Raw genomic sequence first — 20,957 nt, forward strand, 5'->3', positions numbered from 1 at the left:
CTGCTCTCCGCTAGCTTGTGGCCATTGTTTCTTGTAACCCCCGGGGGCGCCTTGGTGAATAAATCCTCACCAATTCCCTTCTGTGCCCCCGTGATGAACTTATAGGCAGCCACAAGGTTGCCTCTCAACCTTCTCTTGCGGAGGCTGAAGAGGTCCAGTTTCTCTAGTCTCTCCTCGTAGGGCTTGGTCTGCAGGCCCTTGACCATACGAGTTGCCCTTCTCTGGACCCTCTCCAGGTTATCCGCATCCTTCTTGAAGTGTGGCGCCCAGAATTGCACGCAGTACTCCAACTGCGGTCTGACCAACGCCCTATAGAGGGGAAGTATCACCTCCCTGGACCTATTCGTCATGCATCTGCTGATGCACGATGAAGTGCCATTGGCTTTTCTGATGGCTTCGTCACACTGCCGGCTCATGTTCATCTTGGAGTCTACTAGGACTCCAAGATCCCTTTCCACCTCTGTGCCACCCAGCAGGTCATTCCCTAGGCTGTAGGTGTGCTGGACATTTTTCCTCCCTAGGTGCAGCACTTTGCATTTCTCCTTGTTGAACTGCATCCTGTTGTTTTCTGCCCATTTGTCCAACCTGTCCAGGTCTGCCTGCAGCTGTTCCCTGCCCTCCGGCGTGTCCACTTCTCCCCATAGCTTTGTGTCATCTGCAAACTTGGACAGAGTACATTTGACTCCCTCGTCCAAGTCACTGATGAAGACATTAAAGAGTATCGGTCCAAGGACCGAACCCTGCGGGACCCCACTGCCCACACCCTTCCAGGTCGAGACCGACCCATCTATCACGACTCTTTGGGTGCGACCCTCTAGCCAATTCGCCACCCACCGGACTGTGCAGTCGTCCACATCACAGCCTCTTAACTTGTTCACCAGTATGGGGCGGGACACCGTATCGAAGGCCTTCCTGAAGTCTAAGTATACGACATCCACCCCTCCTCCTGTGTCCAGGTGTTTCGTAACCTGGTCATAGAAAGAGACTAGGTTGGTCAGGCACGATCTGCCCACCACAAACCCGTGCTGGTTTCCCCTCAGCATAATTTGCCCTGCCAGGCTCTCACAAATGTGAGCCTTGATAATTTTTTCAAAGACTTTACCAAGGATGGAGGTGAGACTGACTGGCCTATAGTTGCCCGGGTCCTCCTTCCTCCCCTTTTTGAAAATGGGGACCACGTTAGCCCTTTTCCAGTCTTCTGGGACTTGGCCCGTGCACCACGAGTGTTTGAATATTCCCGCTAGTGGCTCTGCAATGATGTCGTCCAGTGCCTTCAGCACCCTCGGATGGAGCCCATCCGGGCCTGCCGACTTAAAGGCATCCAGTTCTTCCAAGTGACTCTGCACCACCTCAGGATCTACGCATGGCAGTCTGGCATCTTGCTGCTGCCTCTCTACAACCCCAGTGAGAGACTTGTCGTGCCCCTCACTTAGGAACACTGAGGCAAAGAACTCGTTGAGGAGTTCAGCCTTGTCCCCCCTATCTGTCACCAATTGTTTCTGCCCATTTAGCAGCGGTCCTATTCCTCCCTGGGCCTTCTTTTTACTCCCAATATATCTAAAAAACAATTTCTTGTTGTCCTTTACTTGGGTTGCCATCCTCAGCTCCATGGTAGCTTTGGCCCGCCTAACTGCCTCCCTACAAGCACGAGCAGAGGAGGTATATTCATCTTTAGTGATCCCACCCTGTTTCCACTTTTTATGTGCTCCCCTTTTGGCCCTTAGGCTGCCCTGGATTTCTCTGGTCAGCCATGGAAGCCTCCTGGCCCCTTTCCCTCTTTTGCCTCGCTTGGGGATCGTCTTGCTTTGTGCCTGAAGGATCGTTTCCTTTAGGCACAGCCACCCTTCCTGGGCTCCCATCACTTCAAAACTCCTACTCTGCAGTGCTTCCTTGACTAATCGCCTGAGTGCATCGAGATCAGCTTTCCTAAAGTCTAGCACTTTCACCCTACTAGTTACCTTACCCACTCGCCGTCTTATGTTGAATTCTATTATAAGGTGATCACTGTCTCCCAAATGGCTACCGATCTGGAGGTCCCCGATCATGTCATCTCCCGTCGCCAATACCAGATCCAATATGGCATTCCCCCTAGTGGGACCATGCACCTCCTGTGTCAGGTGGAGGTCCTGTACACAGGTTAGAAACCTGCGTGAGCGATGGGACCTTGCTGTCTGCATCTCCCAGCAGATGTCTGGGTAGTTTAGGTCCCCCATGACTACCGCCTCTAGCTTTTATGGTCTCCGAGAGTTGCCTCAGGAGCCCTGCATCTATTTCTTCCCCTTGGTGTGGGGGTCTGTAGCAGACCCCTACCACCAAATCCCTTTCTCCTTGCCCCCCATGTAGCCTAACCCACAATCCTTCTACTTCCTCAACCTCGGTTTCTGTCTTGATGAGGGTTGATGTATATTGCTCACTGACATAAAGCGCAACCCCTCCCCCTTTCTTCCCCGACCTGTCCTTTCTATACAATCTATAGCCCTCAATATGTACTGCCCAGTCATGGGATGAATCCCACCAGGATTTTGTACCTGTAAGCTTGCAAAGAACATTTTATTTCAACTATTTAGTTGGTCTAATAACAAATATTACATTTACCCAAAGAACCTTATCTGGATATCTGGAAGCTTCCAGAAATCGAAGTTATAGGACTAAGCCATGATGGCATGGTACTTTGGGAATACGGTATGGAGCTGCAAATAAGCCATGTTTCTCTAGCTTATCGGGACTACAGCAGGTAACCTGCTGAAAGGAAGAGAAGGTACCTTTGTGTGCTTCATCCTCCTGCAGCTGCACTAAGGGTTAAGTAACAGAGCTATACCTCTATCGCTAAAACAAATCTAGGGCACCATATTGAGGTCACTTAGTGGGTGTTAAAAGAAAAAGGTTATTTCATATCAACAACTTTGAAAAAGATTTTTGCCACTAAACCAACCCGAAAATCTTACGAGTCTAGAAAAAACAAATCAGCGTACAATCGGGCTAAAGGCAAAATCAAAAAGAGGCAATCCTAAAATTACACTAACCAATGAGGAGGAAAATGAGAGAGAGCATGCACGTAAGTGGATGGGTAGGCAGAGATCGTCACAGGTGAGTGCAGCGCATGGTTCGTGATTTTTTGGCATTCATTCCAATCATGTTTCCAGTGCAACTCCACTGTTGCCAGTCAAGTCACTCCATTTTTACACAGGAGTAGAAGCCTTCCAGTGTTTGCAAATATTTCATTTGTTTATTGGTGCTGTTTGGGAATTGGGTGTTCAGATCCCCACCAGCTTTGGAAATCTGTCTTTACACCTTTTGAAAGGCAGGTATCGATCAAGAGGCAGGAGCTGTGCATGCAACCGTCTGCCACATAACACACCTCTACCCTCCGCTCATTACTTTCATATTTCTCTACTACATATAACTTAGACTTGATCACAATACTTAGAAGTCGGATGTACAGCAACTGGGGATTAAATAATCCCAATATAAAACTGAACAACTACACTTTGCAACGGATAGGAGCTTTCATCAAAGGAGCCCACCAAAGTTTACCACCCTGAATTCATCTCCATGACATCCCCATGAGGTTTCACATTTTTGCACCCATTTGCAGGCACAAACACCAAGAGGGTTTATATATTTATCTCTCTATTCTACAGCTAGCTAATGCTGGACTTGCAGCCCTGTATTTAAAAAAATCCAAACACTAAAGACAACCATATTTCCCTCCCCATCAAAATTCACCACTTGCAGTGACTGCTGCCATGATGCCACACATACTATCTGCTTCTATTCTCAGGTCTCTTCTGAGTCCCATCCACCACCTCCTGCCCCCCCCCAAAAAGAAGATCTTCTTTGTCTAGAAGGAAACCCTAAAAGGAGACAGACAAAGTCTTGTCATCACTTGTTTCCCTGGAAAAAGTCTCCCTAAATATCAAAGAGGGCCAAATTAGCACCCAGGATTATAACTCACATTCTCCCTTGAGTGAAACTTGTTCTTTGGCTGAAAGTCCCTGAAATGCAGCCCTTCTGCACAGGAGTGCAGTTCATCCTACATGAGCTCTAGCTGCCCTTTCAGCAGGTGATGGTGGCCAGGACCTTGGCCACAAGAGAAGGGATGGGTAACCCCACTCAAAAAAATATCCGAGCAACAAGAAAGTGGTTGATTGGCAATAATTGTACTAATATCACCTGGAGACACTAACAGAGAGATCTAATTGACCACAAGGGGAAAAAGAAAGAGTTGGAAAGAAGGGAAAAACCAAACCAAACCACACTACACAGACAGTAGTGTTGCACACAATTCAATTACTGTCACGCGCATTTGTTTTTTCCTTTCTTTAATACAGCAATCCTCATTTCTTATCACAGATGGGAGAACATATGGCAGAAAGTCTTTACAGTATGTGGGTAACAGCTCCCACGTTGTACTATATTTCACATCTCGAGTCTGGAAGCAGTGCTTGGGAGAGAGCAACAAAAAGGCACTTTTCATGTTTTAACCTCCGCGCTGTAAACATTGGCTGCTCTCGTACTGGAGGAGGAAATGCATTAGCACCACGAACAAGCAGAAAGAGAGCAAGAAACCTTAAAAAAAGAGTGTTCTGCCATGTGGTTATGAAATGACATGCAAAATTGGAAAGCTGAAGAGGTGGAAGGTGGGATTAAAGTTACGTTGGCAGAGTTGAAGGAAAAGGTAACGGGACTGGATACCCAAGAAAAAAGTAACTGAGGTTGGCGTCCTTGAATCTGGCCCAGGTTTGCACAGACCATCTAATGGAGCTCATTACTCTACACAGGTTGAATTTGTGGGGTTCAATCCAACCTATAGCTGACATGTTGGACCATGGGCACTATTGTTGCTAATTAGCAGGCACCGCCACCTCAACTGGCATGGCCCATCAGCCTGCTGTTTTTGGTGTGCGACTAGGAACCGTACTACACTCTGGCACTGCTTTTGTCAGAAAGAGAGCGCGAAAAGTTGCTTCTCCAAAATGCAGCACAATAAAGTGCTTTTCTGCTACACACAAAGAGCAAAGAAGCACAGGGCAGAGAGAGACTACAGGGAAAAATCCAACTCCTTGTGATTAACCTTGTGATACACCCTCTTGTACATCATGGTGGCTTTCAGCTAATCAATGTCTTTATATACCGGAAGAAATTTTAGCCTGATGTTTCCCAGTGCTGCAGCCATCAGTTCAGTTGCACCAATAGGTCCCTAAGTGTGTAGCAAGGCTTTAGCAGGTGATGACATTTTTTACTACTCAATTAAACCCGCCTCTGACCACTTGGCTACTGGCACCGGTGACATTTCCCTCGCATGTTAAAAAGGAAGACTCTGCTTCGGCCGAGTAAACAGAACAACTCCAACTTTTGCAAACTGAGAGTTCAGAAAGAAGTTGCTTTCTTCACTATTTCAAAGAGTGATATTAAAAAAAATGGCTTCCCTCCCCTCCCCTGATCCCCAACAACACTACAACAAACTATTGCATTTGGGGTCAAAACAAAACCCAAATCCTTCGGCCTGTGGAACTGAACCAACACGAGGGCTCTGCTGCATCACAGCCTAGGCGCCTGGTCCAGATTAGGATGGAGGCCTGCAGTTGTCAAAACAGCAGCTTCTTTGAAGTACCACTGATGTTCATGGGAACATAGATCCACATCAAAACACCCTTGCGGAGCTGCAATTCAGTTCTACAAACCCAAACCTTTCGGTTTAGCTGCTCAGTTCAAATTTTCTTTTGATTCTCCCCAATTAAAAAAAAAAAAATAAAGATCAAGAAAGTTCAGCAAAATCAAAGTCTTCCCCGTGCAAAATTCTGTTTTGTAGAAACGACATTTTCTTCCAAAGCGCACTTTGAATGTTCTTGATTATCTCTGTCGAGTATTGCTCAACACGTGTCCTAGCATATGCAGTTCGCCGTCTGCGTAATTAGTGGCCCTCTCATCGAAGTCAGTGTTCTGCTTGTTCCAACTGGGACGTCTTTGGAGAGAAATGAAACATCAAGGACTCTTGAGTTTTCTGCTTTTGGGATGAGCAATGGTAGTTCATCCTTGAATTCCCCCCCTCCCCCTTTCCCTGTGTAGGCTGGGCTGCCACTCAAGGTATTACTCATGCATCTACAGAGCCAGCGAGCTTGAAAGCTATATCATTTTCTTTCTCTATTAATTACAAGTAACAATAAATGGGGATTACAGCTCTGTTCTCACTGAAAGGTTCTGATGATAGCATACTGAAACATATCCAAGTAGTTTAGTCACCGAGGATATTCAAGAGTACATTTGTTTATTATGACATCTACAACTGCACCTATCCAAAGCTCCAGTCGAAGCCGGGTACACCCTGCGGGAAATCGGTAACGAATGCACTGGATCCCTGTCTAGCACACTAAGTGTGGATTTGCAAGGTGTGCAAGGCCAGAAGCCCGACCATATCTGTAAATAGGATGGACTCAATTCTTCCCTTCAAGATATAGGCATAACTCTTCTCAGGGGCAAATTTTCAGCTCACGCAGAACCACTTTGATGGGGGACGTTAATGACAAGCTTGTCTGGGGGTTAATGAGCATAAACAAGGGCCATCAAGCCAATGTTTCCAAGAAATGCCCTGTACTTGTTATTATGGATTTGAATCCAATGCTTGGCTCTTAAATTAAAACTTCTGCCCTTCAAGGGTCCTGGGGCACTTCACAAAATTGAATCCGTTCTCACCCCCACATCCAAAGAGGGGAGGCAGTATTTCTTATAAGCAGAATAGGAAATGGAGTCAAGCTGTGGGAAACTCAAGGTTATACAGGGTGTGCAGGGTGAAGCTACAAACAGACATCAGGTTTTCATATGCTTCACTCTGAGATTTAAGCAAGACCATCAAGGCACTTTTAACCTGCCCACTTAGCTGGCGATGCACATCACAGATGTGCAGGGACATCCAAATAAGATGGATTTTTTGTACTTTCTAAATAAGAGCAAGACCACCAAAAGGCTTTGTGAAGGACAAAATACATAAAAATAGATATCGAAACAAAACTTTTTGAAGACTGCATTACAATACAAAAAGCAAGAGAAGATAGGATTTCAAAGTGGAAAATTAAAATATCCTCTATCAACATTGTTTGAATTTTTCTTCCTGCCTTCCTTCCAGACCAGCAAGAAAAATCTGATTTCATGAAGCATTTTGATTAATAGAGCTGTATGTTATGATGGGATATAGTTTCACTGGAGTTTCTCCAACTGCCTCCAATGCCAACAACTTCCATAGGAAAAGACACTAGTAGGAGAATGAACGCACATGAATGGAGAAAACCGGAATACGAGAAGTGTCTACCACTAAAGTTTTCAATAGCAACCAAAATAGGCTCGTTCAGAGTTCATTGGTATTCTTTGCCTAACTGACTTAAAACACTTTTGTCAGGGGGAATGGGGGAAAATGTACCTTTAGAGGTTAAAACATGGGACTGGGAACCAGGACTTTTAGGGTGTTTCGTTGGCTGTGCTACTGATTAGCTGTGTGATCTTGCACAAGTCAGCTAGCTTTCTTTGAGCCTCAGTATACTAGACTGTAAAATGGGCCTACCCTTCTTCTTGGCAAGGTGTCTGAGAGGGCAAAGTCAATTCATGCTAAATTTTCTTCTGGAAGTTACTGATTATGAAAGAGGTAGTATGCATGAAAAGCAAAGTACTACTTTATAAATTTCTGACATTTGACTATTACAGGTTGCCTGCAATCATACTATTATTACATATGCATATGTAACAGGTGAACACAAACAGCTGAAAACATCATTTCACAGTCTACAGCACTGATGCAAAACCCAACAACTTTGACACAACTGCTCTTCAGCTGAAAAAAACACTGCTAAACATGTAGTATATTCAAATTTCTTTTTCCATAGCTGAGAAGACTTTCACTTCTCTCGTAGTTTCTAATAAATCTTCAAAACTTATCATTTCCTTTTGAGTACAAGCCTTCAGCTTTAGGATCCAATCCTATATTTCATTGCAATCAAATCCAGGGATTAGCACGAACAAGAAGTGCAGGGTGTATCCCATGCCTTGTCTCTTCATGGACAACTGGCTCCTAGGGAGAGCCCCAATCCTGAAAATATTTATGCAACTGCTTCATTTTACTATCGTAAAATCCCATCGAGTCCAAAGTAAGTATGTGAGCAAGTGTAGCATCACAATGTCCATCTGTAGCAGTATTTCAGCTCTTATCTCTCCTTTTTCTAGAGGAATTTTCCCAGGACCATCTTCATTGCTATGATTATTTTAAACAAAAATGGTCTTGAAAGGGACCGAATGGAAGTTCAGGAATCAAAATGCATGTTGTCACATTGGCTTTAGTTAAGGCTGTTGCATTTCACTATGCTGGCCCTGCTAACTTATCTAAAGCCTGCACCAATTGCATAGATGGGTTTGTAATGAATGCTTCCAGGATTTTCAGGAATGCACAAAGAAGACTTAAACTAAGTGAATATGGGCTGACCTACTAGTGTCTGTTTAATGTAGCTCTGTGAAGTATTACGTGGGAGACAGGCTTGGAAAGAGTCCTCCTTTGCTTTACCAGGAAGGCCATAAGGAATGCTCTCTGCTTTCTGGACAAAGGATGGACAGCGGAGATCGGGTTATAACAAATCCATGCACTTCATTTGTTAAATAGTCTTTCACCATCAACCAAGAATATAACCCTCGCAATACTGCATCACTTAGGGCGCACACCTATGCTAACAGTACCGATACAAATGGCAGGTGTGGGGATCTCATGTGCTAGGCTCCCATTAACTTTCCCCAACATAAAGGTAATGGGGATCTAGACTAGGACATATGGTTGGTTGGTTTGTTAAAGCAGACAGGACCAGAGGCCTGGTGCAAAAGTAGCATCTCTCTCGTGTTTTACAGAGTCAAGGCTACAATACCAAGTTGTAGCATAACTACCCATTTGCAAATCACCGACAATTTTTTCATTCTCATCTTAAGCTTTCTTCAGTAAAAGAACAAAGGTACAACACCCTCTCTAAAACATGAAAGATAAACTTTCTTCACAGAGGGGTCTTTATATACAACAACTTCAAACAAGTGAGCACACTCACAAGTGGCAGGATATGCAGCTCCTTCAGGCCCCCTGACACAACATGGCACTGGCTTGAAAAATCCTGTTGACACGATCATTCCTTCCAGTAGATTTCATAGACATTCAGGCTGGAAAGGACCTCAGGAGATCGAGTCCAGCCCCTGCCCCAAGGGCAGAAAGTCAGCGAGGGTCAAAGGATCCCAGCAAGATAAGCTTACATCTCTGCAATGACCCTGAACTAGTATTTTCAAAGGCTTCCTTGGGTGACTGAGGGTATCTGCATGGCCAGTCAGTAAATTAATTAGTTACAGATGCAAAGAAGCTTGCTTAATCACTCAACTAAGCAAGTACAGCTGGGCCAAACATACTAAGAGTGAATGATAGCAATGAATAAAGAGAAGAGACCTGAGTTCTTAGAACCCGGGGTTTCTTTGGAGTTTAAGACTAGACCAGCTAAGCTTGGGGGGGGGACTGATATGCTACTATTTTTTTTAGCTATAGCAGAAAAAAAAGTACTTATAAACAAAGCCATCCTCCCTCTCCTTCCTAATCCCCCCATGAAGAAGATTTTCTCTGCTTAAGACTCCTGAATTCTTCTCCAGCTGTGCTGGGGTTAGCGAGCACAGCTAGAGCACAGCAGAGCAGGAGCTGACTTGGAAGCAAGCAGGGAGAGGAGAATAATTTTACTGATAAATCCCCAGGCAACCTATGGAGGGAAAAATTAGTTACAATCGACACCCTAACACCCGTCCCTCCCACTCCCCTCATAACTTGGAGTTGAAGCACAGAGGGGGAAACCTCTTGGAAAGCCCTTCTATAATAATTCATACTGCTTCAGTAAGAAAGTTCACAGCTAAGGAAACTAAGAGAGTGATCATGGGGGGAGAAATTATGATGTATGAAAACTGGATATAAAATAGGGCCTGGGGGAAGGTGGCTTCTTAAATGTATGCTTTTAATGGAGTAATCCTCAAAAAACTGGGATTAGGAGGTGTCAAGAGACTTCTGCATTCTGAGTGAAAGAAGTAAGAAGGAAGGGCCTCGTGCTATAGTGCCACGACTTCAAATTTGCTTGTTTTCTGGTCAAGGAAGACATAACACCAGTCATTACTGCTGCTTTTCTCAGGTGGGATGGGAGGAAAAAGATGCACAATATAGACAGGAGTGCTTTTCCCCCCCCCATCGAATAGTCTGCTTTGTTGCTGTGCATAATTAAGTCTAGGGAACCAATGCCAGAATACATGCATAAATGTTTTAAAGGCCACATGGGTGAGATGCCAGGAGTCCCCACTTTCCTTATTTAAAAGGAGATTCAATTTCTGAAACTAAACATACTTGGTTACTGCCAAGCAGGCTGTGTATAAAGCTCATGGAGTATGAAGAGGTATATTGTTATATTTTCCCAAAGTGTTTTATCTTCCAAAATTATTACACTATTAGCGCACAGCAAAATGCTTTACCAAGCAATTATTAGCCTTCGTTGTCCTGGAAAATAAGATCTTTTACTACAAAGACTCAGAGGCTGCACCTGATTTGGATCTCATTTATATTGGTTTCATACCACTGAAATCTCCCTGACTTCATTAGACTTGCTCTGATTTGCACTGAGAGAGAAGGGGAATCAAAGCCATTGAATCTCTATTTGAACATCAAAAGGATTGGTGCATTTCGTAGAAGGACTAGAAGTTGGATCATTGTCAGGATCTCTAAGTTTGAAAGATTGGTGTTGAAATATTATGAGAACGTACTCTCTAGTCAGGCTTAATTTACTAAACATCCCAAACCAGAATTTTATACCTATCCTCTATACCATGGAGCAAACAATCTTAATTTAAAAGGGATTTAGACATCTGGCAACAAGTAGCAAGCTTCTAAAACAACCTGAGAAAAATCTTTTCCGGTGGTAGCTTGAAATAATTTTTTTTTTTCCTGGAATAATGAAGAACTCTAATAAGTTCACGGAGTGCTTTTTCTCTTGTTCTGTGTGTCAAGCTGTTTCACTCCAACACAAACAGGAGATGCTTTGATCTAGACAATAATAAGTTGCAATCATGACTAAGTAACAGATACTCTCAATTTGAAATGGAAATTTGATCAAATATTCCACTTGTTATCTATCGGCATCGCTGCATGGCAGTAAAGGCAGCATGGCACACCGTGTCAGAATACGCCACTCCCACTAAATCATGAAACAACACAAAACAAATGCAATATTTTAAAACACATCATTCATTTTGAAGCACAAAATACTTCCTTTGAAACATTGTTTTGGGGAAATGGTCACAAATCAATGCAAAGTTGTGACATTTGAGTTTCATCGACATTTTCCAAGTGACCTCAGTTTCAACCAAAAAAAAAAAAAAAAAAAAAATGTACAGGCAGCTCTTCTCCTTTGTTACTCTATTTGCTGTCCAACACTTCTTCTCTGGCTGTTGAAGGCAAGAGAGGAGCTTACTACTAGTTCAGCCAGCCTTAATTCTTTTGGGGAAACGCCTTTACCATCTCTCCTTTGTTACAAATGAGCACACCTGCAAGAAGGCTTTGGGTAACTTCTCAGTGCAAGGCAAGAATTTACACAGTGCACATCGCACTAATATGCAAGTTGCTCTTAAAAGTATTTACGTCTACGGTATCCAGGTTATTTAAGTCTACTGGATTTTTCATCTGTAGAGATAACTGTTCTTTACAGAGGTGGATGATTCCCTCATATTAGTTCCCACTATAGATGGGAAAACTAAATTCAAAGGGACACTTGAATTGGAACAGAACCCAGATCTTTGTACCAGTTTATGCCTGCTCCCCCATCTCGGATGATAAAAGTGTGACCCTTTATTCAGTGCTTCATGTAGCAAATGTGTTACCTAATGAAAACAACTCCAGGTTTTTAACTTTTGCCTTTTAAGACCCAGATTGTGAACTCTTTCCTCTGTTCATTCGCACTCTCAGACAGCTCCAGTGAACTCAGGGGCACTTCTTGTGCGAAGAGCTGTTTCCCAGTGGGAGGGGGAGGGTGTTCACAGTCTGACCCTAATTGATTTTATCTGCCATATAAGAAAATCATTAGCACTTAAGTGATAACCAGCATAATTTCAAGACAGTTTACTCTCAGGTTTAAACTCACATTAGTCACACTAATGCCACCATTACCCAGCAAGTAATAATCTTATCACTAAGTATTCATCTGGATTAAATGCATGATATCAACTGGACTACATATAGGATGCCATATATTATTTGATCTGAAGTGACACTATGCAGGAACATTTACTTTTTGTTTAGCTTTCAGTCCTCTTTGGCATTGCCTAGTCACATAGTCACAGGCAACTATGATTGTGTTCAGAGGACTTTATATACAATAATAACTTTTCTTTTTTTTTTTTTTTTTTTTTTTTTTTTTTTTTTTTTTTAAGTGCACAGATTCAGCAAGGTGTAATAGAGCACTCTCCAACACTTTCCAACTGGCCATTTCATGCACAGTGAAAGAAATAAAGGCTTTTTTCCTACAACATTATTGCAAGATGTTAATAGCCACATTTAATCTTGGTTTAACAAGTAGCAGTCCAAAAAAATTTACAAGTGCTTGTCAGAAAATATTGCGGGATCTTGTTACATTATTAAGGTTTTATATTGATTGAACACATGGTTAGTAAATGGTGTAATAAAATATCTCTTATTATAAAATGGAGCTCACAGGGTAAACTACATCCAGTTGCAATTTCTTTTTTATTTATTATACCAGTTTGATTCTACTTGCATGCATTTATTCTGCTTTCTCTGCTAAATGAGATTTGGGTAATATTTTCATTTGAGAAATGTGGCAGACAATTGCTATAATCCTTAAGCCACAGCTCTGCAAAGAATATTGTGTTTATGAATCCTGGGGCAATTCTGTGTTAGATGGTCCAAGTAATTAATAATAGTAGATTCTCCCACCTATCCCCCTTCTCACTCATCCTCTCATTCTTAATCTACTGCCAGTCCTTCCACTTAGCCTAAAGAGCTACATTTATCCTTAATTCCTACATCAAGGTTCATTTGCTTCAGGCTTCCTGGTCCACATCCTAGAAAAGCCCCTGTGGGATTGCATGAAAAATCTAGACTTCAGAAGGTTTGTATAAACACACCAGTATTTGTAGCCATTTGGGGCCAGTTAGACTACAGTGCATTAGTTAGGTATCTTGTTCATATTCTAACATACTGGACACAGGTATAGGTGCTATTCAGACAATCAAATGGGATTGAAAGAGTAGCAGAGGAGCCCCCAGAAGTAATAAGCTGTTACTAGCAATAGCTGTGTAGTTCAGCTGCTGTGCCTTACAAAATCATAGTTTCTAGCTTCTGCCACTTCGAACCACAGAGCTCATGCCAGATAAGTAATTAAATCTTCTGTTTGCACTACAGGTGACAGAGATTTTTTGGGCTGACACCAATGGCCATTTTACCGAGCCATATTGGCCAATAATGATCCAGTTGCTGATATGCAGCCAGGCAGAGTGGAGAGCAGCATCTGGCTGGTAAGTCTGTTGTGACGGGAAGAGTGAGGAGGGTGAAGGAAAAGGGGAGTAGGTCAAGGCTCCAGCGGTGAGGGAGGGAGTGGGACTGGGGCACGAGATGGAGCCACAAGCAGCTCATGTGGGTGGGCACAGGGGAGGGTGGCTCCTGCCACTATTTGTGCCCTGGGAAGGCATGGTGGTGTGTGCCCCTGGATCGTGTGCAGGGCAAAGGCAGGCTGCTGCTGTGGGCTGGGCTGGGCTGGGCTGAGGCCAGGGCGGTGCTGGCTTCTTCCTGGTGGGGGGCTGGGCTGCACTGCAGCAGAGCTGGGAGTGGGGCTACAACAGGGGGCTGCAGCCACCCCAAAATTCACCATAGTCCCCCTCCCAGCACTGCTGCTGGCCTCTCCAAGTGCATCCTGCTCCAGCCCCCTGCCAGGAATAGCCCAGCATCACCCCGGCCCCAGCTGGTAGTGGTGGATCTGGGGGCACATTCCCCCATGAGCTCCTGGGGTGTGTGCAACTGTGGGAGCCACCTCCTCCCCCCCAGCATCCTCTGGATGAGCTTCTCAGAGCTCCATCCCACACCCAGCCCCAGCTGTGCAGTGCCTGCTCCTGCCCCGGACCCACTCCCTCCCCTCCACACCAATGGGGCCTCCATCTACCTCCACCCCCATGCCCCTTCCTTCACAACAGGCTTACCAGCCAGACCCAGCTGCTCTCCATGCTGCCGGGCTGTGCTCTTTGCCGTGCAGCTGCATGCACGCACAGGGCATTTATCAGCAACATTATCAGCCACATCAGCCAAAAAAAGCCAAGTGCCGATACTGTCCATCTTCCTTATATTGGTGCCGATCCGATATGGGAACAATGTATCGGTGCACCTCCAGTTTCCACAACACCAGAATAATTCCACTGCAAAAAGTTGAGTAAAGTGAGGCGGCTTTCCCTTCTAATAGTGTTGGTGGGAGGACTGTGCAATAGGGGTGTGTGGTAATGCTATGATAATCACTTTGTAAAATTCTACATTTGACATACTGCAGCATAAATTTCAAACCATTGCATAGGTTTGCATATACACTTTATGGGATAGTTGTCTATATGGGATACACCCCCCATAGCAATGAGTACCATGTGGCATCTCAGCTGAAGGAGAATAACCAAGGCATCCATTAAATGGATTAAAAATTGACAGATCTCAAAATGTAGCCGGTAGCTGAGCCATCAGTGAGTGGGGATGTTAGCAGGGTGGTAGCCTAATGATTGGTTCTTGTTTCAATGCTACTCAATGGTTTTATCAGTGGTCTAGATAATTGAAAATCTTTTGGATTAGCAAACAACAGGAAAAAAGACTGCTCCTACAAGGTGATCTGAATTATCTGTTTAACTGGTCACAGGCCAATAAAATGTGCTTTGACACAGCTGACTGCAAAGTAATACATCTGGGAACAAAGAATACAGATTATTCCTATAGAGTGGGAAAGCAGCAAGTCAAAAAAGGACTTGGGAGTCATTTACAAGCAACTGCCTCAACACAAGGGCAAAAGGTCTGAAGTGATCCTTAAATGCATAAAAAACAGATATTGGGGAAACAGAGAAGTGCTTTCTATATACAGCACTGTTACAATTGCTACCAATGCAATGTGTCCCTTTCTGCTGGTACATTAGGAAGAAAGCAGGGAAATAGTGGAGAATTCAAAAAAGACCACAGAAATGGCCTGGGGGAGGAAACGTTTTGTGATAGAGGCTTAAGGAGCTCAATCTAGTATTCAGCTCGTCAGGAAGCAGGTTGAAAAATGACCTTATTGCTGTGTATATGTACTTGCAGACAAAAGAGATACCTGCTAGCAGAGGCCTTTTGGTCTGGGAGATGAAGGCAAAACAGGATCCAGTAGGTAAACGGTGAAGTTAAATAAATTCAACATGTAAATAAAACTGTTTTCTAGCACTGAAGATGATCAAATTTTGGAGCAGCGTACTCTACCATGTAGACTCTACTTCGTTTAGCATGCCTAAGACACAATTAGATCATTTTAAAAACCGTGTGCTTTAATCAACCTTCAGGCAGCAAGTCTGTGGCCCGTGCATATAGCTGGCTGGAGAATATGTTCACAGGGGCTCCTTTGGCACTTAAATGCCAAGAATCAGTGACAGCTTTGCTTCCAGCAGAAGCTAGTAAAGAGCCAACAGTTGGCAATCAGTGATATCTCCTAATTATGGGGATAATATGTTATCTGGATGGTGGCTGTTAGCAGAAACTGACTCTTTAATGGCAACTACCAAGCTTGACAGGTGAAGAAGTAAAGATAAAATTAAAGGGGGAAAGAGAAGATAAGTGGCATAAAATAAAAAAAATGCGGTGCTGTTGGAAATCTTTATAGCGCTATCCCATCATGCATTCTTTGAAAGCACAGTGCATCTTAGTAGATATTTTTAGAGCACAGCAGTGACAGGGGACAAGCTGTGTAAAGCCCAGGTGGATTATCCAAGAAGAGTAAAATCATAAGACTTCCCCTAGTTAGGCCTGACCATGGAAAATGCTTAACTCATGAAAATATAATACGTACCACACTGACTGTCAGTACCCATTTCCTTTCTGGATTGTGTAATCTCCCACAGATCATAGACCAAGGAAGATTACTCGTTGCAGCAAAGACTGTGCCTGTTATGAAGTGGGAGTCTATACCAGACATCAGTGAATTAAATATTACACCAGCGTATGCTAGTTTTCTGTTATGATAAGTCTTGTAAACAGTCTGATCAAGAGCATGCATGAACCATGTCACTTAAACAATGTCACATATATATATATATATCCCCCCGCCCCTTAAAGTCATTTCAGTTAATGATGGGAATGAAAGTTATTGCAGCCTTCAGCACAGTGGGTTGATGTGCTCCCCCCAAATGAAATTAAATATAATAAAGATACTATAAATAATTAACATACAAATCTGTTCCATCTAGTTGCAGGGATAAAAATAAAAGGAAGCGTTTGTCATTTAGGAAGGACACAAATGACACGACATGCACTTTAAGCAGCTAAGCTATCCAATTAAATAAATGCCATTGTTAAATAATGCTAATAATGTTTTAGATAAACAAGACTGTCATTGTAAAAATTTAAGGACCTTCATTAAAGCAAGAGAAAAATGTATTTAGATTGCAGACCGAAGGAAGTGGGGAAGGAATACTTCTCTGTAAAGGCGCTAGAAGTGGGTTTCTGGAGATGTGGGGTGGGCTCGTGGATCTGCTGCAGACTCCAGGCATGCAGCTCCTCTCTTCTCAGACTTTAACAACGTCTTTCCTAGGGGACTACAAGGATAAATTCATGAATGTTTGCAAGGCACTCTAATACTATGTTGGCCATATAAGTATTTAGAAATAATTCTATGGATTAAAACAATTTCCCCTGAAGATCTTTTTGTTTTGTAATCTACACTTCATTATACAATTTCCTAGGTTACAGTATAGGCAGCTAGGAGGTGGAAAGCACAGAGAGCTTGCATGTTAGATAGGTAGCTAGATAGCTAAATGTTTTTTAATATAATATTCTGGCAAATGACACTTGAGCTTATTTACTTCAGTTTTTATGCTGCAGCTACATGTGCCAAATAGCTATTTTCTGCTCTTGATCGTAGAAAGATTCCTGTAGAAAAGAACGCCATTCTCAAAGGAAGAACTGGACCGCAGCTTTCAATTCGGTTTGTCATTTGTGCTTACAGAGTGGCTTAAACTTTCATTTTGCCGATAGTCAAATATGATTCAAAAAATATTGTGCGTCCTAAATTGTAGTCCTTACATAGGCAAACATCCCTTTGACTACTGAGGAAGGTTGCCCTAAATAAGGACCGAAGGGTTAGGCTACCATTTTGTACCTTTGGTGCCATTAATTAGTTATATCCTTGATTGAATATGGATGTATGCTCACATTAGCAGCTCGTGCTTTCTTTTTGCAGTTTTTTTTTTAAAGGACACATGATCAATTTATGACATTTATATAATTTATAAATTATAGAAATGAATGGAAGACAAGAACGCTCCTCTTGAGACACACAGGAGTTCTCACTCCTCTGCTGCCCTTAGTCCTATTGCAGGGTCCTACAATGCCATCCTCTTGCCTCTCAGATCCCCAGGTATGTTATACCAAGTCACCTGCAATGGCAGAAGAAAGGAGTGACACCCCAGGAAGAAATTATTCTCCTTGCCCTTCACTTGGAGCACTTTTCTAAAGGGTGTATTTTCAGATGGATCTTTTTTCTCCAGCAATTCAAGATGCACATCTGCACAGGGGAGCAGAGGCATAGACATAAGGGGAGATGCATGTGGTGCTCTTGGAAGATGAACTGCAGAATGGAAAGCTGAAAAACAGCACCAGTGAAGACCTCTAACGGCCAGAACAAATTATTTCAACAGGGGTTTTTTTGAGTCCCCTGCTGTAAGGTCAGGCCCTGGCTGATTACCAGCTCAGTCAGGTTCTTTCAGTTTCTAGAGCAGCCTTGTCTGGAGGCATTTAAGACCAGCAGTTGAGCCAATGCTTTTGTAATACCCACCCTGCAACCTGAAATGAGGGAGAGAGACTGCAGGAGGAGAGTTTGGAGAAAGCGCCTACAAGCCAGGGTAGCACATAGCTGTGTGCACATAGCTGGAAAGCTAACCGCATTTGAAACACCTAAGTAAAATAATTTTCTTAATAAGGAGCTCGTTTAATATTTGAAACACAAGTGCTCCCTTGTAGTTGCCTAGTATAGAATAAATGCAAACCTATTCACCATCCCTTTTCCTTCTCATCCCAAGTCTGCATGTTGGACAATGCTCTGATGTACAACACACTGCCAACAGTGATCTAAATGCTACATGTTCCAGAGACTTTGTTAATTGTTTTGTCATGCCTGAGCTCCATACCTGAATGGCACAGACTGATCTATTCTTCCCATTCAGAAAGGGAAAAAAAAAATCCCTCTTAGATTAAAAGACTAACCCCCATCTCCCCACAATGTGGTAGTATGCTGCTTACTAGGGCTGTGTGAAATTTCACTGGCTGTTTCAATTCGACAATGTTTTGACTTATTTCGAGCATGAAACAGCAAAATCGAGTCAAAACAAAGGGCTTTGAAATAGCCTTCAAACAATACAAGGGTAGTCGAAACGTTTCAAAATGTTTTGAGTTTTGTAGCAGCCAGCAGCGAGGTGGTGGGAGATGGGAGAACGAGGGCTGCGTTCCCAGCAGCAGCCGGGCGCGCAGCCCTGGCTCTCCCTGTCTCCGGCTGCCGGGCTGCGGGAAGCCGATCACAGCTCAGGCTCAGTTCCCCTTCCGAGGGTTGCGATTGGGCTGGGGATGGGAAGTCAGTCCAGCTGGGCTGAGTTCATTTCCCCAGCCCAATCGTGGGGCTAGGGTTGAGAAGTTAGCCCACCAGGGCTGAGTTTCTTTTCCCAGCCCGATGGTCAGGCAAAATGCTAAAACAATATCGAAACAGTGAGGCTGTTTCAACTCGAAATGAAATTCGAAACAAAACACCGTTCCGTCCAAATCTCGAAACTGAAGTCAAAACAGAACAGTGCCGTTTCATGCAGCCGAGCTGCTTACCTCCAAAGAAAAATGGTAGCTCAAACATGTGCTTCCCCTCTCTCCAAGTGATGGTTTGCTCCATGTCTCCTATTTTATTTTTTTTAAACTGTTTTCAATTATGAGCGAGGGTTGGTGAGGGATCGCCGTCTAGACTTCTCTGGTCCAAATAGCATTAAACCACCACATTCTCCAGAGTATAACACATTTTGCTTTTAATTAGTTATTCTTCAAAGTCAGGAGTAAACAGCTGAATTTCAAATGCGACTTTTCAATCCAAAGAGCAGATGTAGCTGCTCTTTTTTTTCTTGTAAGCTATGACTGCGTGTCAATAAGCAGTCAGGACTGATTTGATACATGCTGCTCCTCCTCTTCATATGCTGCTCATGGAACCACCCCTTCAACATTTGTTACTTAGATAAGAGTCCTGTCTTATTACACCTCCTGTTTCTTCATTAGCGCCATTCAACTGACCCCCTGAGTGTTGTAAAACTAAAGCTTATCATCTACTCACTAATTGAATCAAAGTAAAACCAGACTGCATGCTGCATACAGAAATTCGGAGAGGTCCTTGCTACAGCCAAAGCAAAGCAAATTAGAGCACTCATGGGCTTAGCAGTGTGTGAGGACTTAGAATATAGATTTGGTTATCAATTCAATGGTTAGTGATTTAGGCAAATGGGATAGAGTGACTCCAATTAACATTATGGGGAAAGGCAAACGTGCTGAAAATAAATATTCTTCCAAGGACCCTTCGCCTACTGCATTCAGCACCTATGGGAATCCCCATATGTTCTTTCCCAGAGTTGCTTTAACAGAAGTTAACAGTAACTTAACAAGAAACCCCTTCCCACCATGAGTACTGGGTATTTAATTCCCTTCATTTCTGCTGCAGACCCATCCTTAAACAGACCCCTTGGTCATTTGAAAGTGGAGTACTGAGGACATCTTTCTAGATTATCCTACGGAAGTTATGTGCTGAAGCAGAAAACAAACTATTATAATGGTACCTTGTATTGCTCTGCACAGTTATATAGGGTCTTCATAATGTCCTTGTGCACTTTTAAACTTGAATCACTTAGGTTGTAGGTATAATAGAAACAATCTGTAAACAGCCTTTAAAAGCACATGTATTAAAGTTTGAGGACAACTAGAGTACACAATACTAGACTTCAACATAACCACCATCCATCATGATACAGTGCTCAATCCAATCTTCCAACTCCTTGAAAACATTTCCCAGTTGCTCTTTGTTACTGCACTAATTGCATTGATGATCCTAGCCCTAAGTTCTACCAAAGAACATGGTTTTGACAAGTAAACTACACTTTTAACATGTCCGCATAAAAAGAAGTTCAATGGTGACAGGTCAGGTGAATGAGGTGGCCAAGCAATTATAGTTTCATAGTAGCTAGGGTCAGGAGGGACCTGAACAGATCATCTAGCCTGACCCCCTGCCACAGGCAGTAACGAATGCTGGGTTCACAAGACCCCAGACAGGTGATCGTCCAACCTCCTCTTGAATTTGCCCAAGGTAGGGGCGAGGACCACTTCCCTCAGAAGTTGGTTCCAGATTTTGGCCACCCTGACTGTAAAATATTGCCTTCTGATGTCTAACCTAAATCTATTCTCCATCAGCTTATTATCATTGTTCCTTGTCACCCCAGGTCATGCTGGGGAGAAAAGGGCTCTGCCTAATTGCTGATGATCTCCCCTGATGAGTTTGTAGGCAGCCACCAGGTCCCCCCTCAGCCTCCTCTTGCTGAGGCTGAACAGGTTCAGGTCCTTCAGTCTCTCCTCGTAGGGCCTGTCCTGCTGTCCTCTCACCAAGCGGGTGGCCTCCTCTGAACCC

At 43.4% G+C, this 20,957-nt stretch overlaps 1 protein-coding gene across 2 annotated transcripts in view; it reads right to left on the minus strand.

Moving 5' to 3' along the window:
• The window catches only part of TMEM132D (transmembrane protein 132D), a 465,160-nt gene that overhangs the window by 404,312 nt on the left and 39,891 nt on the right, over positions 1-20,957 (minus strand). The window contains exon 1 of one of the 2 annotated variants that reach the window (XM_059713430.1): positions 9,072-9,300. The exons of the other annotated variant lie outside the window; for it this stretch is intronic. Within the exon in view, the coding sequence (XP_059569413.1) occupies positions 9,072-9,150 (79 nt within the window). The 5' untranslated portion in view covers positions 9,151-9,300. Of the gene's footprint in view, positions 1-9,071; positions 9,301-20,957 lie in introns of those variants that run through there. 2 annotated transcript variants of the gene reach the window in all.

Source organism: Alligator mississippiensis, chromosome 10 (assembly GCF_030867095.1).
Source record: "Alligator mississippiensis isolate rAllMis1 chromosome 10, rAllMis1, whole genome shotgun sequence".
Lineage (NCBI taxonomy): Eukaryota > Metazoa > Chordata > Crocodylia > Alligatoridae > Alligator > Alligator mississippiensis.